Below are 17,115 nucleotides of genomic sequence, written 5' to 3' on the forward strand. Positions count from 1 at the left end.
TTCTACATCTACTGGTTCTCAGTGCATTTTATGTCAGCATTCATTAGACATTAAATGTTATTAGCAATTATCCCATCTAAAGTTGTTACCAATAGCCTGTAGCTGCATTGTTAGACTGAGATACGAGAACTTTCCAGTACAACTACTTGAGTAATTTCCAATTATAGCTCACTCATTCCAAGTTCTAAAAATAATCACAGGGCTCTCCATAAAGCAGCTGCACCTTCCCAATGCCAACAGCATACTCAGCCCAGACAGAGACCAGATAACTTGTCTAACTGATCTACAGCAAGGATGTCCGAACGTAGAGTACCCTTCACTTTTCTCCGTACCCCCAGCTGGGAGCCATTCAGGGACTGGTACCAAGGAACCAACCGATTGTTTGACCAGTCATTTGGTATGCCAAGATTAGCTGAAGACTTGTACCAATGGCCTAGCACTAGTTGGCCGGGCTATGTCCGTCTTTTTCCAAGTCAGTCAGTAGATCTTATGCCACCCAGTACCATACCAGCAGTAGTTCCACCTGTTGGTGCGACTGTGCCGGATTTCCAACGGGTTCTAAGTCGGCAACTCAGCAGTGGAATCTCTGAAATCCGCCAAACATCAGACCAATGGAAGATCAGTTTGGATGTCAATCACTTTGCTCCAGAAGAATTGGTTGTGAAAACAAAGGATGGCATTGTGGAAATCACAGGTAAATATTGTGCTTTATATACCATATATTAATACAGTAGCTCACCTAATAAATAATGAGCATTAAATAGTCAGAATTTTGCTTATTAATTATATATTTTTTTATTTTGGTGTTGATAATGAGGTACAGTACACGGACACTAAATTGATGGATCTGAAATAGCATATGTTTCTACTAAAATAGATTAAGTAGCATACACTACCTATTATTTTAGAGATATGAAGACATTGGCCAAGTCAAGATAAAAAATAAACTATGCAAAGTAAGGAACAGAAATTGTTTAAAAAATTGATTGGATGCAATCCGGGTAACTTTTCTTAAAAATCCCACATTTAACATTTTAGCACTGACAGTTCTTTTGTTATAAATAACAACTGGAACAGATGGTCGTTCCATCACTCACAGGTCACCAGTGGTGATGACACTTTACTGTCATCATAGTGTCTTTCTAATCTAACTTTTTCTATAAAAAGAAAGCTAAAAATGTCTTCTGATAGGGAAGCTCAGTGACCACTGCTCTGCATTTGGTTTATGTACATATGTATATTTTTTTAGTGTTTGGTGCTTGTTAATGCTGTTTTTCTGTTTATATCTCTTTTTTACAGTCAAATGTTGAGCTTTTTTTCAGATAGAAATTGAAATGTTACAGTGAAAAAATCGTGCACCGTAGACTCATTTTCACAAACTGTTTTAAATTTTATTTTTCTGGATTTTGAAGAAGAATATGTTATAAAATCCTTGTCTAAAACAATGTATAAACATACTCAGTATTCATTTATTGTGCTTACAAAATATCAGTAAAATCACACATTTATCATAAAATCAAAGGTAAATACTTCAACAGCCCAACTCCAGTTTTACCTGGTTGGCTTCTACTGACAAAATATAAAGTCCGCAGAGGCAATATAGACACTAAATCGTTCAGATTTTGCTGTGGTTTTTGATGCAAAAAGATTTAAAAAGCTGCATTTCAAAGGCTGAAATTTGCTTCAAAAAGCAAAACATAAATTGTTATAATTCCAGTTCACCAGTTCCAGGAAATTTATGCTTTGTAAATTCTCCATAGCATGTGGATCAGAATTTGTGACTGTTATTATTAGTGCAACTGTAATTTGGATGGAAAATCAAGGGCATATATGATCTGTGTCCAAATACCCAAAATGTTTCTTCACAACACAAACTCGTAAAGTTTTATAATGATGCCTCAGAGGGGTTAGGACAACCAAGGACACATATTATTAGACATAATTTTCTGATTTTGAATGTTCATTTTTCCTTGTTCCCGAATTACTGGAAACCAGTATAAGTGTACTCCTTCCCGCCGCGGCCCTTTTTTGTTTTTGTGTTTTCGTTTTTCGCTCCCCTCCTTCCCAGAGCCATAACTTTTTTATTTTTCTGTCAATATGGTCATGTGAGAGCTTATTTTTTGCGGGACGAGTTGTACTTTTGAATGACACCATTGGTTTTACCTTTTCTTGTACTAGAAAACGGGAAAAAAATTCCAAGTGTGGTGAAATTGCAAAAAAAGTGCAATCCCACACTTGTTTTTTGTTTGGGTTTTTTGCTAGCTTCACTAAATGCTAAAACTAACCTGATATTATGATTCTCCAGGTCATTATGAGTTCATAGATACCTAACATGTCTAGGTTATTTTTTATCTACGTGGTGAAAAAAAATTCAAAACTTTGCTAGAAAAAAAAAAAAAGCAGCGCCATTTTCCGATACCCGTAGCGTCTCCATTTTTCATGATCTGGGGTCAGGTGAGGGCTTATTTTTTGTGTGCCGAGCTGACATTTTTAATGATACTACTTTTGTGCAGATACATTCTTTTGATCACCCGTTATTGCACTTTAATGCAATGTCGCGGCGACCAAAAAAAGGTAATTCTGGCGTTTCGAATTTTTTTCTCACTACGCTGTTTAGCGATCAGGTTAATGTTTTTTTTTTTATTGATAGATCGGGCGATTCTGAACCCGGCGATACCAAATATGTGTAGGTTTGATTTTTTTGTAATTGTTTTATTTTGGATGGGGCGAAAGGGGGGTGATTTAAACTTTTAGATTTTTTTATTTTTTTCATATTTTTAAAAACTTTTTTTTTAACTTTTGCCATGCTTCAATAGCCTTCATGGGAGGCTAGAAGCTGGCACCACTCGATCGGCTCAGCTACATAGCAGCGATCATCAGATCGCTGCTATGTAGCTGAATTGCAGGCTTGCCATGAGCGCCGACCAAAGGGTGGAGCTCACAGCAGGCCTGCATCAGTAACCATAGAGGTCTCAACGACCTCTATGGTTACCATCCTGATGCATTGCCGACCCCCGATCATGTGACGGGTCGGCGATGCGCTCATTTCCGGCCACGCGGCCGGAAGCGGTAGTTAAATGCCGCTGTCAGTGTTTGACAGTGGCATTTAACAGGTTAATAGCGGCGGGTGAATCGCGATTTCACCCTCCGCTATTGCACGCACATGTCAGCTGTACAAAACAGCTGACATGTTGCGACTTTGATGTGGGCTCACCGCCGGAGCCCACATCAAAGGGGAAGACACGACATGCGCTGTAATAGTATGGCGCATGTCGTGAAGGGTTAAACCAACCTTCTTTGTTTTTGCATGTTTCCATATGATATTACGAACATACTGAAGTTTTATTGTGCACTTCACAACCAGATGCTGAAAGCTTCACTATTGCTAAAACAACCTAAAGGGACCCTATCAAGTGAAAAAAACTCACTATAAACGCTATTAGCTTACAGATATGGTGTTAATCTGCAGGGTAATAGTGTTCTGAAGCCGTGCAGCTGCCATACTGAAAGCCCAACTACCAGGAGGAAAATAACTTTAATACTCCCCACATCCTCGGGCTTCCAGTCATAGAGGTGTGGCCGGAGAAGCTTCAGTCACTGCTCAGTGCATAGTGAGCAGGAGCTGTAACCGCACCCCCAACACTGACTGACAACCGACTCTACAGTGCATCAGTGCTAAGCCAGCTGTCAATCAGTGATGGGGCGTGGTTTCAGCCGCCTCTCACTATGACTGAAGCAGCGTCGGCCGTGCCTCTACGACTGAAAGTGCGAGGTTGCAAAAAGGAATAAAGTTCATTTCGTTCCGTTCAGAACACTATTGGCCTGCAGATTAACTCCATATCTGCAGGTAAATAGTGTTTTTTCCCATGACAAGTTCCATTTAAAGTTTCACCCACTACTATTTCTAAGGCCGGGGTCACACTTGCGTGTGTAATGCGAGAAACTCACGCGAGTCTCTCGCATCAATACCCGCCACTGCCGCCGGCACTCGGGACCGGAGCGTGCGGCTGCATAGAAATACATGAAGTTGCACTCTCCGGTCCCGAATGCCAGCGGCAGTGCCGGGTAGTGATGTGCGAGAGACTTGTGCGAGTTTCTCACATTACACACGCAAGTGTGACCACGGCCTAAATCTTGGCTTAGCATTATGCCAGGAATCATACGTAATGCACAGACAGTCCAGTAACCCTTTTGCCAGTATATTGAATAATGTGCAGGAAGCTTGGCCAATGCATTTCCTCCATGAGAGATATAAAATAAGCATTTTGAAACGACATTTATAACCACCATATCCAGTAATGAGTATCACAAAATACAAAAAGTAATGAAACAAAAAATAATAATAATACACCATGGACTGCTCAGTGTGTGATTTGTTGCCTTGTGTCATGATTTTGCTATGTCACTTTTTTCCATATTCCTGACCCCGCTTTTAGCGCTGTCATTGCAGCCCCATCATCTTATTTTACTGCTGTCAATAGCACTAAGTGTGCCTCGGGTGGCCATCCTAAGTGTGGTTTTAGCTTGGTATAAAAGCTGCAATTCAATGGTACTTGTATTGATGAAGCAATGAATATATTTATTAGATTTCCACTGCAAATGCAGAGAGCTTTCTAAAACAAGAGATCCGCCACTGTTTGGGAATTAAATGGAGGTGATCTAGAGACAGTACTCTCACTGCAGAAGGCAGACTCACCTCTTGCTTCTTGATCTATATAATTCTAATGTCACCTACCAGAAAAGTAAGTGACTCAATGCTTACGCGAATCTTGGCTTTTCTTTCTAGAAGAAAAGAAGGCTATAAACTGCAAGCAGCATAGTGGTTTTGTAATGGATAGCACTGGCTCAGCACATGAAATATTCATATGACTCTTAGTTGGCTTTCAGTGTATAATGCAGGAAGATGATTTTTATTGTGGAGCTCTGTGTCTAATGGTGTAAAGAGAACATGCCTTTATAGCAACGCTGCCAGTCCGCGCAATGCATAAAATATCTGACCCTGACTTATTAGTGGCTAATCTGTACCCTGAGACATGTCATTCCCTCTCACATGGATCACAGCAAAGGGTTGAGCTCCAACTCCAGTCAATGTATAATCAATCACTTTTTTCACATTGAAGATTAATTTACCATGAGAAAGGCTGATAAAACAGATGGCGGTATGTACAGCCCCAGCTCTATTAGTTATACTGCAGCTATGTATGTCATCACAAGAGCTAACATGAAGATTAACCTATTTCCTTCATAATATCATAGATAAATGTCAGTATTTCACTTCTGGCTGACTGACTGGCAAATGACATGAATCACTGTGACACAGTTTACAGTCATCGGGCACCACGTCAACTTCATCTTGGTTACCATATACATATTGCAAATGGATTATTTTAACCCATTCGGATCCAAGCCTATTTTGATGACTACAGATTTTTTTTTGAGCTGCAAGATTCCAAGAACTATATATACAGTACTAGATGGTAGTCCGATTCTAATGCATCGGGAATTCTAGAATATGTATGTAGTTTATTTATGAAGATTTTAGAATAATACATTGAATACACAGGATTCGGCCGGCCAGGCGCGACCAATTAGCAAAACATGGTTCAAATCCCGGGCTAATTCGCGGACGGACTGCGCCGGTCGCTGATTGTTCGCGGCCAGCCACGTAGTATATAGCACAGCCACGTAGTATATAACAGCCCACATAGTAAATAGCACAGCCACGTAGTACATAGCACAGCCACATAGTATATTGCACAACCACGTAGTATATAGCACAGCCATGTAGTATAAAGCACAGCCCACAGAGTATATAGCACAGCCAGGTAGTATATAGCACAGCCCATGGAGTGTATAACAGCCCACATAGCATATAACACAGCCACGTAGTTTATAGCAGCCCACGTAGCATATAACACAGCTTGCGTAGTATATAACAACCCATGCACGCAGTATATAACACAGCCCATGTAGTGTATAACACAGCCCACGTAGTGTATAACACAGCCACGTAGTGTATAACACAGCCCACGTAGTATATACCACAGCAACATAGTATATTGCACAGCCATGTAGTATATAACACAGCCCACGTAGTATATAGCATAGCCACGTAGTATATTGCACAGCCATGTAGTATATTGCACAGCCACGTAGTGAATTGCACAGCCCACGTAGTATATTGCACAGCCCACGTAGTATATTGCACAACCACGTAATATATAGCACAGCCCACGTAGTATATAGCACAGCCCATGTAGTATATTGCACAGCCCACGTAGTATATTGCACAGCCACGTAGTATAGTGCACAGCCCACGTAGTATATTGCACAGCCACGTAGATTGTTGCACAGCCATGCAGTATATCGCACAGCCACATAATATATCGCACAGCCACGTAGTATATTGCACAGCCCACGTAGTATATTGCACAGCCCACATAGTATATTGCACAGCCACGTAGTATAGTGCACAGCCCACGTAGTATATTGCACAGCCACGTAGTTTGTTGCACAGCCACGCAGTATATAGCACAGCCACGTAGTATATCGCACAGCCACGTAGTATATTACACAGCCCACGTAGTATATAGCACAGCCACACAGTATATTGCACAGCCGACATAGTGTATAGCACAGTCACATAGTATAAAGCACAGCCCACGGAGTATATAGCACAGCCACGTAGTATATAGCACAGCCCATGGAGTGTATAACAGCCCACATAGCATATAACACAGCCACGTAGTTTATAGCAGCCCACGTAGCATATAACACAGCTTGCGTAGTATATAACAGCCCATGCACGCAGTATATAACACAGCCCATGTAGTGTATAACAAAGCCCACGTAGTGTATAACACAGCCCACGTAGTGTATAGCATAGCCACGTAGTATATTGCACAGCCATGTAGTATATTGCACAGCCACGTAGTGAATTGCACAGCCCACGTAGTATATTGCACAGCCCACGTAGTATATTGCACAACCACGTAATATATAGCACAGCCCACGTAGTATATAGCACAGCCCATGTAGTATATTGCACAGCCCACGTAGTATATTGCACAGCCACGTAGTATAGTGCACAGCCCACGTAGTATATTGCACAGCCACGTAGATTGTTGCACAGCCATGCAGTATATCGCACAGCCACATAATATATCGCACAGCCACGTAGTATATTGCACAGCCCACGTAGTATATTGCACAGCCCACGTAGTATATTGCACAGCCACGTAGTATAGTGCACAGCCCACGTAGTATATTGCACAGCCACGTAGTTTGTTGCACAGCCACGCAGTATATAGCACAGCCACGTAGTATATCGCACAGCCACGTAGTATATTACACAGCCCACGTAGTATATAGCACAGCCACACAGTATATTGCACAGCCGACATAGTGTATAGCACAGTCACATAGTATAAAGCACAGTCCACGGAGTATATAGCACAGCCACGTAGTATATAGCACAGCCCATGGAGTGTATAACAGCCCACATAGCATATAACACAGCCACGTAGTTTATAGCAGCCCACGTAGCATATAACACAGCTTGCGTAGTATATAACAGCCCATGCACGCAGTATATAACACAGCCCATGTAGTGTATAACAAAGCCCACGTAGTGTATAACACAGCCCACGTAGTGTATAGCATAGCCACGTAGTATATTGCACAGCCACGTAGTATATTGCATAGCCACGTAGTGAATTGCACAGCCCACGTAGTATATTGCACAGCCCACGTAGTATATTGCACAGCCACGTAATATATAGCACAGCCCATGTAGTATATTGCACAGCCCACGTAGTATATTGCACAGCCACGTAGTATAGTGCACAGCCCATGTAGTATATTGCACAGCCACGTAGTTTGTTGCACAGCCACGCAGTATATAGCACAGCCACATAGTATATCGCACAGCCACGTAGTATATTGCACAGCCCACATAGTATATTGCACAGCCCACATAGTGTATTGCACAGCCACGTAGTATAGTGCACAGCCACGTAGTATATTGCACAGCCCACGTAGTATATAGCACAGCCACACAGTATATTGCACAGCCGATGTAGTATATAGCACAGCCACGTAGTATATTGCACAGCCCACATAGTATATAGCACAGCCACACAGTATATTGCACAGCCGATGTAGTATATAGCACAGCCATATAGTATATTGCACAGCCACGTAGTATATAGCACAGCCCATGTAGTATATAGCACAGCCCACGTAGTATATTGCACAGCCCATGTAGTATATTGCACAGCCACGTAGTATATTGCACAGCCCATGTAGTATATTGCACAGCCACGTAGTTTGTTGCACAGCCACGCAGTATATAGCACAGCCATGTAGTATATCGCACAGCCATGTAGTATATTGCACAGCCCACGTAGTATATAGCACAGCCATGCAGTATATTGCACAGCTGACGTAGTATATAGCACAGCCCACGTAGTATATAGCAATGTGGGCATCATATCCCTGTTAAAAAAAAGAATTAAAATAAAAAATAGTTATATACTCACCCTCCGTCGTCCCCCCGGATCCAGGAGAGGCATTTACCGATGCTCCTCGTGATGCTCCGGTCCCAAGAGTGCATTGCGGTCTCGCGAGATTATGACGTAGTGGTCTCGCGAGACCACTACGTCATCATCTCGCGAGATCGCAATGCATGGAGCAGTCACCAGAGCATCGCGAGGAGCAGGAAAGGCCTGTTCTGGATCCGGGGCCGACGGACGGTGAGTATATAACTATTTTTTATTTTTTTAATTATTTTTAACATTAGATCTTTTTACTATTGATGCTGCATAGGCAATCAGTGACGTGGGATTTCCGGGACAGACAGACAGACAGACAGACAGACAGAAAGACAGACAGATGGAAGTGACCCTTAGACAATTATATAGTAGAAATGCAGTCCAATGTTTCACACACACCCATAGACTTCATAGATCTATGTTATACGCCAGTACGAGCGAGGCCGTACCGCCGCGGGCTGTAAAATCACATTGTCAGAGTGTCATTCCACGCTCCTATCGGCAAACCCATGACGAGGGTCTTCTGATGACCACCGTGCCTTTTATTATAATCATACTGTGATTTCCTGTGCGATCTTCCTGTGAGATCGTGATTTCTGCTATGCATACTGTAGCAGTGCAGATGCCCTGCTATGTATAGCACAAACGATTAGGCCATACAAATACAGTAAAAAGTAACCCGTGCCTTTGACACAGTGGACCATTCCCTATTATTACAGACCCTCTCATCCCTTGGCATCACAGACTTGGCCCTATCCTGGATCTCATCATACCTAACAGACCGGACATTCAGCGTCTCCCACTCACACACCACCTCTTCACCTTGCCCCCTATCTGTCGGAGTCCCACAAGGTTCAGTCCTTGGGCCCCTGCTCTTCTCCATTTACACCTTTGGCCTGGGACAGCTCATAGAATCTCATGGCTTCCAGTATCACCTTCATGCTGATGACACACAGATCTACATCTCTGGACCAGATATCACCTCCCTACGAGCCAGAATCCCTCAATGTCTGTCCACTATTTCATCCTTCTCCGCTAGATTTCTGAAACTTAACATGGACAAAACAGAATTCATCATCTTTCCCCCATCTCACGCTACCCCCCAATGAACCTATCCATTACAGTGCATGGCTGCCCACTCTCCCCAGTCCCACAAGCTCGCTGCCTCGGGGTAATCCTTGATGCTGATCTCTCCTTCAAACCACATATCCAAGCCCTTTCCACTTCCTGCCGACTTCAACTCAAAAATATTTCACGAATCCGTACATTCCTCAACCAAGAATCTGCAAAAACCCTAGTCCATGCTCTCATCATCTCTCGCCTTGACTACTGCAACCTCCTGCTCTGTGGCCTCCTGTCATGGTTCCCAATGGCAGGGACTCAGGCAAAAACGGACTAGCTCTAGGAATGATGGAATCTCAGATGACCGCGACGCTGAACCTAACACGCAACTAATAGTAGCCAGGGGGTGTGCCTACGATTATCCCTAGACACCTCGCACCAGCCGGAGATCTAGCTTCCCCTAGCAGAGGAATACACAGACCTGGCTTGCCTCCAGGGAAACCCCAAAAGTGATAGTAGCCCCCCACATATAATAACGGTTAGGTAAGAGGAAAGCACGTACGCAGTATGAATATAGATTCAGCAAAGAGAGGCCCTCTGACTAGATAGCAGAAAATACAAAAGAGGACTTCGCGGTCACCTCAAAACCCTAAACAGCCATCCTGAAATTACCTTAACTCCGTTATCAACTCATGACACCGGAGTAGTAATTTCAGATCATTAGAGCTTCCAGCAGCAAAGGAAATATAAATGCATGCTGGACAAACAAACACAAAAAAATGCCAAAGATCCAACTTAGCTGAATTGCAGACTTGGAGCAGGTAGCAAGCAACAGAGGTGCTCTGGTAACATTGATTGCCGGCACTAGAATGACTGAGAAGCCAGACTAAATAGGAAACTCCCAGTTTCCTGATGGAAACAGGTGCAAGACAAAAGTCAACCAGTACCACCAGTAACCACCAGAGGGAGCCCAAAAACAGAATTCACAACAGCCTCCCCTCTAACACTCTCGTACCCCTCCAATCTATTCTAAACTCTGCTGCCCGACTAATCCACCTGTCCCCCCCGCTATTCCCCGGCCTCTCCCCTCTGTCAATCCCTTCACTGGCTCCCCATTGCCCAGAGACTCCAGTACAAAACCCTAACCATGACATACAAAGCCATCCACAACCTGTCTCCTCCATACATCTGTGACCTCGTCTCCCGGTACTTACCTACACGCAACCTCCGATCCTCACAAGATCTCCTCTACTCCCCTCTTATCTCCTCTTCCCACAATCGTATACAAGATTTCTCTCGCGTATCACCCCTACTCTGGAACCCTCTACCACAACACATCAGACTCTCGCCTACCATCGAAACCTTCAAAAAGAGTCTGAAGACCCACCTCTTCCGACAAGAATACAACCTGCAGTAACCACCGATCAACCAAACCGCTGCATGACCAGCTCTATCCTCACCTACTGTATTCTCACCCATCCCTTGTAGATTGTGAGCCTTCGCGGGCAGGGTCCTCTCTCCTCCTGTACCAGTTATGACTTGTATTGTTTAAGAATATTGTACTTGTTTTTATTATATATACTCCTCCTCACATGTAAAGCGCCATGGAATAAATGGCGCTATAGCAATAAATAATAATAATAATAATAATAATAATAATAATAAAAAGTTAAAAAAAAGTTTTTAAAAATATGAAACAAATTAAAAAAATATGAAAGTTCAAATAGCCCCCATTTTTTCCCACTAAAAATAAAACAATTAAAAGATAAATAAAAAATACATCGCATGGTATCGCTGTGTTCAGAAATGGCTGATCTATCAAAATGTACAAAAAATAATCCGATCGGTAAACGACGCAATGAGAAAAAAAATAGAAATGCCAGAATTCAATTTTTTTGCAGTTGCAAAGCTGAAATAAAATGCTAGAGGCGATAAAAACATTGTATCTACCATAAAATCAGTAAAAATATCAGCTCGGAGAGCAAAAAATAAGCTCTTACAAAGCTCCAGATTCTGAAAAATAAAACAATACTGCTATTAAAAAATGGCGACAAAGAAAATTCATACAAATTTCCAAATTTTTTTTCACCACTTAACTAAAAAAACCTATGCATATTTGGTATCAGCGTACTCGTACTGACCCGAGGGAACATATTGCCAGGTCACTTTTACCATATAATGAACATGGTAAATAAAAACACAAAAAACAATTGTGCAATTGCACTTTTTATTGCAATTTCACTGCACTTGGAATTTTTTTCCTGTTTTCCAGTGTACAATGTGTCAGAATCAATCATGTCATTCAAAAGTACAAGTCGTCCGGCAAAAAAAAGCCCTCAGACGGCCATATTGATGGAAATATAAAAAAGTTTGGCTCTTGGAAGATGAGAAAAAAAACTAGAGTGTAAAAAACATAAAACAGTACAGGGGTGAAGGAATTAAGTGGCAAGATTGAATCATTTCAAACAAATGTTTATGATCAAATCTGTGTTTCCCTAATAATATTATTTTCAGTTTTATGATTAAAAATAATGACACTGATTGCGTATTTGAAATCTTATAGGGAAGCACGAGGAGAAACAAGATGAGCATGGATTTATTTCTAGATGCTTTACCAGAAAATACACGTAAGTACATAAAATCCATATAGAGAATATTTTTAATTTCTAGGATGACAATCATTTCATCAGAAAACTACATAATATACATGAGTTATAATCTATAACTGCTTAATAAAGGATCATTCTCTGTAAATCTTCACTATATAGGATGCTATCATTTTCAATTTCTAAACACATGAATATACAGTATATGGTTTTTAATCAATTTATGGAATCCAATATATTGTTTTTTTTAAGTTACTGTTCATTATTTGCAGTAGTGGTACTAGCACTGAATTAATAATGACTTAAAGAGGACTAGCCTTTGAGCTTGGTTTCAATTATGGGCAACTAAAATATAGATCTGAATAGCAACAGGCTCTCTTCTGCTAGATAATGAAATGCCATTGTACCAAGGTGGAGATTACCAGTGGAGAAGTCTCAGATAATTTTGTCTAGCGTTGTCATATGGGATTCAATGTTAGGTGCCAGGCTCAAAGAGTGATAACTGCTTTGCTAAAAGATTAAAGATAAAAAAAAACATGTGGGAAAACAGCCAAGAAACCCATTAAAGTTTTCTTTATGAATCTAGTTCACATGGCTGGTGAACTTGCTTTCATCTTGAAATGTATGCCTGGAGCAATGATTTTTCCTGTTGTTTGTATGCTGCTTTCAATGTTATTGTATATACATCGATCAGACATAGCATTAAAACAAGGGGCTGGTAAAGTGAGTAACATTGAATATCTTATTACAATGACATTTGTCAAGGGTTAGGATGTATGGTGACAAACAAACAGTTTTTAAAGTTGATGTGTCTTAAGCAGGAAAAATGGACACGTATGAGAAGAAAGACTTTGAAAATTGTTAAATTGTGATGGCTAGCATCTCCAAAATGCCAGGTCTTGTGTGGGTGCTCCCCATAAGCAGTGGTTAGTACTCAACAAAATGGTTCAAGAATGGAAAACTAGTAAATCGGCGACAGTATCATGGGCCAAAAAGTCTACTTGTAGCATATTAGGAGCAAAGGCTAGCTGGTGTGGTCCAGTCTTATAGATAAGCTGCTCTAACACAAATTGCTGAAAAAGTTACTGTTGGCAACTTATAGAAAATTGTAGGAACATATGGCACCATGCAGATATCAGTATATGGGACTGTGTAGCTAAAGAGTGGTAATAGTCTAAATCTGATCCCTGTCCACCACCTCTTTACAATGGACACTTAAGTACTAGATCTGAACAAATGGAAGCAATGGAAAAAGATGGCCTGATCTGAAAAATCAAGTCTGACCATGGGTGTGTGCTTCAATTTCTTGTCGAAGAAATTGCATTAGGATGTGCTATTCGAAAAAAAAAAAGGAAATCTGGACCAGAAAATGTGATGCTGTATTCATGTGTGTTTTACTTTGACACTTATCTAAATGTTGTTGCAGACCAACGACACCCCTTCATGGCAACAGTATACCCTACTGGTAATGGCCTACAGAATGATAATATGAGCAGTCACACTCTAAAAATTGCTTAGGAATCTTTTGAGGAATATGACAAAAAGTTCAAGGTTTTGACTTGAACTCCAAATTCTTTAGATCTCAGTTCAGTCTAGCATTTGTGGCATTTGTGGAAAAACAATTCCATTCCATGGTGGCTCCAGTTCCAGACAGCTCCACTTAATTTTTGAGAATTAACTGGAGTTTACCTGAAGGGAATGTGGCATTCAGAATTTGAGGTAAATTAGGACATGAATATACTCCAGAGACTGGGGTACACTTCTTGTGGTGGCACGAAAAAGCTGAAAGAAGCATCAAATTAGTTATTTTGCACAGTCTTCATCAAGATTGGCATACAAAAGAGCAGTCTCAGGATAGGGTCGCAAGACAGTATAAAAAAATTTCATTCAGGAAAGTGGAATGACTTTTTCTTTCACTTGTCTTCCACATACAATCCGTTTTTTTTTACCGCAGCAGCTATTATTTTTTTACAAAATCATTTACAGTTTCGTAAGTTACAGAATAGCTGCGTATCTACAAAAATCAGATGCTATCCTGTGGCTCCGTATAGCATCTGACTTTTTTCTCACATTAGACTTGAATGGGAGAGTCTCATCCGTTTTTCAGAGCAAACTAGTGCATGATACAATTTTTTCACATACAGATTAAGTAAGTGAAAACAATTACTTATCTGCACTGCCCCATCAAATAACATTGGTCTGACTGTGATCCATTTTCTAACAGATAGCACTCAGATCGAAAACATGTTTTTTCGGAATAATTTCTTGGCTGTGGCTATGTGATATTTATTAAAGTATTATTATTCCATTTTTTTCAAAGATGAACATTCACTTTGAGTCAATACAGTGTCTAATCATTAACATTAACTGTGATCTCTTTCTGTAGTCTTCCCTCAGGTGCAGACATTACTACTGTGACCTCATCTCTTTCTCCTGACGGCATTCTGACAGTAGAAGCGCCACTCCCTAAGCCGGCGATCCAGTCTGCAGAGATCACTATTCCAGTAACTTTCCAGAGCCGAGCTGAGATTGGCACATCCGACGCTAAGAAAGCTGAAGAGGCTGGCAAAAAATGAGATGCTAACAGGGCAAATGACCCGATTTCTTTCACTGCTTTTTGTGTTATACCACATGCTTTTACATACATAATAGAGTTTTGAAAAATAAATTTTGAACAAAAAAGAATTTTATGGCTTTCTTTCTTTTCTTTATTCAATGAAAAATTAGGAAACTATTCACATATCCTTATCTTTATATGTAGAAGAATATTTCAAACTTGGCACAAAAGTAGCGTTAAAGGAAACCTGCCTTGTCCAAAAATACTATTTACCTGCAGATATAGGGTTCATCTGCAGGGAAAAAGCAATAATATCATGCCCGCCTGCCTTACTGGAGGAAATAAATTTCTATCCTCTCTGTAGCTGCTTATGTTCAGTCTTAGGCCGGAGTCACACTCAGGGAAATGCGGTCCGTATTTTACAGACGTAATACGCAGAAATGATCCCAAAACAGTGATCCGTATGTCATCCATAGGCAGGGTGTGTCTGCGTATTTTGCACATGTTAACCTCTGTATGTAATCCGTATGGCATCCGTACTGCGTTTTTTTCTCGCAACCTTGCAAAATGGACATATAATGGATCCATGGGCTCAAATATTCGTGAAAACATATATACAGTATATCTATATATACAGTATAATTGTCTAAGGGTTTTTCTGTCTGTCTGTCTGTCTGTCCTGGAAATCCCACGTCTCTGATTGGTCGAGGCCGCCGGGCCTTGACCAATCAGCGACGGGCACAGTATCGACGTAGATCTCATAATGGTTGCCATGGCGACGATGATGTCATAAAGGTTGCCTCGACCAATCAGCGATGGGCACAGTCTGCCGCGAATTCGCCTCGACCAATCAGCGACGGGCACAGTATTGACGTAGATGTCATAATGGTTGCCATGGTGACAATGATGTCATAAAGGTTGCCTCGACCAATCAGCGACGGGCACAGTCTGCCGCGAATTCTGGAATCATCATTGTCCATATACTACGGGGACATGCATATTCTAGAGTACCCGATGCGTTAAAATCGGGCCACAATCTAGTATATATATATATATATATATATATATATATATATATATATCATTGAGACACACATATATATATTCAATTGCCGGCTTTTGCTATCTCCTTATCAAACCCGACAGGATATGAGACATGGTTTACATACAGTAAACCATTTCATATCCTTTTTTTTTATATATATATATATATATATATTCCTCACTAATAATGTTAGTAGAGTCTGTGTGCAAAATTTGGGGGCTCTAGCTGTTAAAAGAAAGGGTTAAATCACGGAAAAAACTGGCGTGGGCTCCCACGCAATTTTCTCCTCCAGAGTGGGAAAGCCAGTGACTGAGGGCAGATATTAATAGCCTAGAGAGGGACCATGGTAATTGGTCCCCCCCTGGCTAAAAACATCTGCCCCCAGCCACCCCAGAAAAGGCACATCTGTAAGATGCGCCTATTCTGGCACTTAAGGTACCTTCACATTAAGCGACGCTGCAGCGATAGCGACAACGATGCCGATCGCTGCAGCGTCGCTGTTTGATCGCTGGAGAGCTGTCACACAGACCGCTCTCCAGCGACCAACGATGCCGAGGTCCCCGGGTAACCAGGGTAAACATCGGGTTACTAAGCGCAGGGCCGCGCTTAGTAACCCGATGTTTACCCTGGTTACCAGCGTAAAATGTAAAAAAAACAAACAGTACATACTTACATTCGCGTCCCCCGGCGTCCGCTTCCTGCACTGACTGAGCGCCGGCCCTAACAGCAGAGCGGTGACGTCACCGCTGTGCTGTACTTTCACTTTCACTTTACGGCGCTCAGTCAGTGTGGGAAGCGGACGCCGGGGGACGTGAAGGTGAGTATGTAGTTTGTTTTTTTTTCATTTTACACTGGTAACCAGGGTAAACATCGGGTTACTAAGTGCGGCCCTGCGCTTAGTAACCCGATGTTTACCCTGGTTACCAGTGTAAAACATCGCTGGTATCTGTTGCTTTTGGTGTCAAACACGACGATACACGGCGATCTGACGACCAAATAAAGTTCTGAACTTTGTTCAATGACCAGCGATATCACAGCAGGATCCTGATCGCTGCTGCGTGTCAAACTAAACGATATCGCTAGCCAGGACGCTGCAACGTCACGGACCGCTAGCGATATCGTTTAGTGTGAAGGTACCTTTAGCCACTCTCTTCCCACTGCCCTGTAGTGGTTGGATATGGGGTAATAAAGGGTTAATGTCACCTTGCTATTGTAAGGTGACATTAAGCCTGGTTAATAATGGAGAGGTGTCAATGAGACACCTATCCATTATTAATCCAATAATATTAAAAG

General features: G+C 41.6%; 1 protein-coding gene across 1 annotated transcript; it reads left to right on the forward strand.

The window, feature by feature from the left end:
- The first annotated feature begins 228 nt into the window (after nt 1-228).
- HSPB1 (heat shock protein family B (small) member 1) lies at nt 229-14,905 on the forward strand. The gene is made up of 3 exons (XM_077299638.1): nt 229-694; nt 12,178-12,241; nt 14,607-14,905. Exons 1-3 carry the CDS (start codon nt 295-297, stop codon nt 14,794-14,796), a joined length of 654 nt encoding a protein of 217 aa, XP_077155753.1. The 5' UTR covers nt 229-294; the 3' UTR covers nt 14,797-14,905.
- Nucleotides 14,906-17,115: the final 2,210 nt, after the last annotated feature.

This window comes from Ranitomeya variabilis, chromosome 3 (assembly GCF_051348905.1).
Source record: "Ranitomeya variabilis isolate aRanVar5 chromosome 3, aRanVar5.hap1, whole genome shotgun sequence".
NCBI lineage: Eukaryota > Metazoa > Chordata > Amphibia > Anura > Dendrobatidae > Ranitomeya > Ranitomeya variabilis.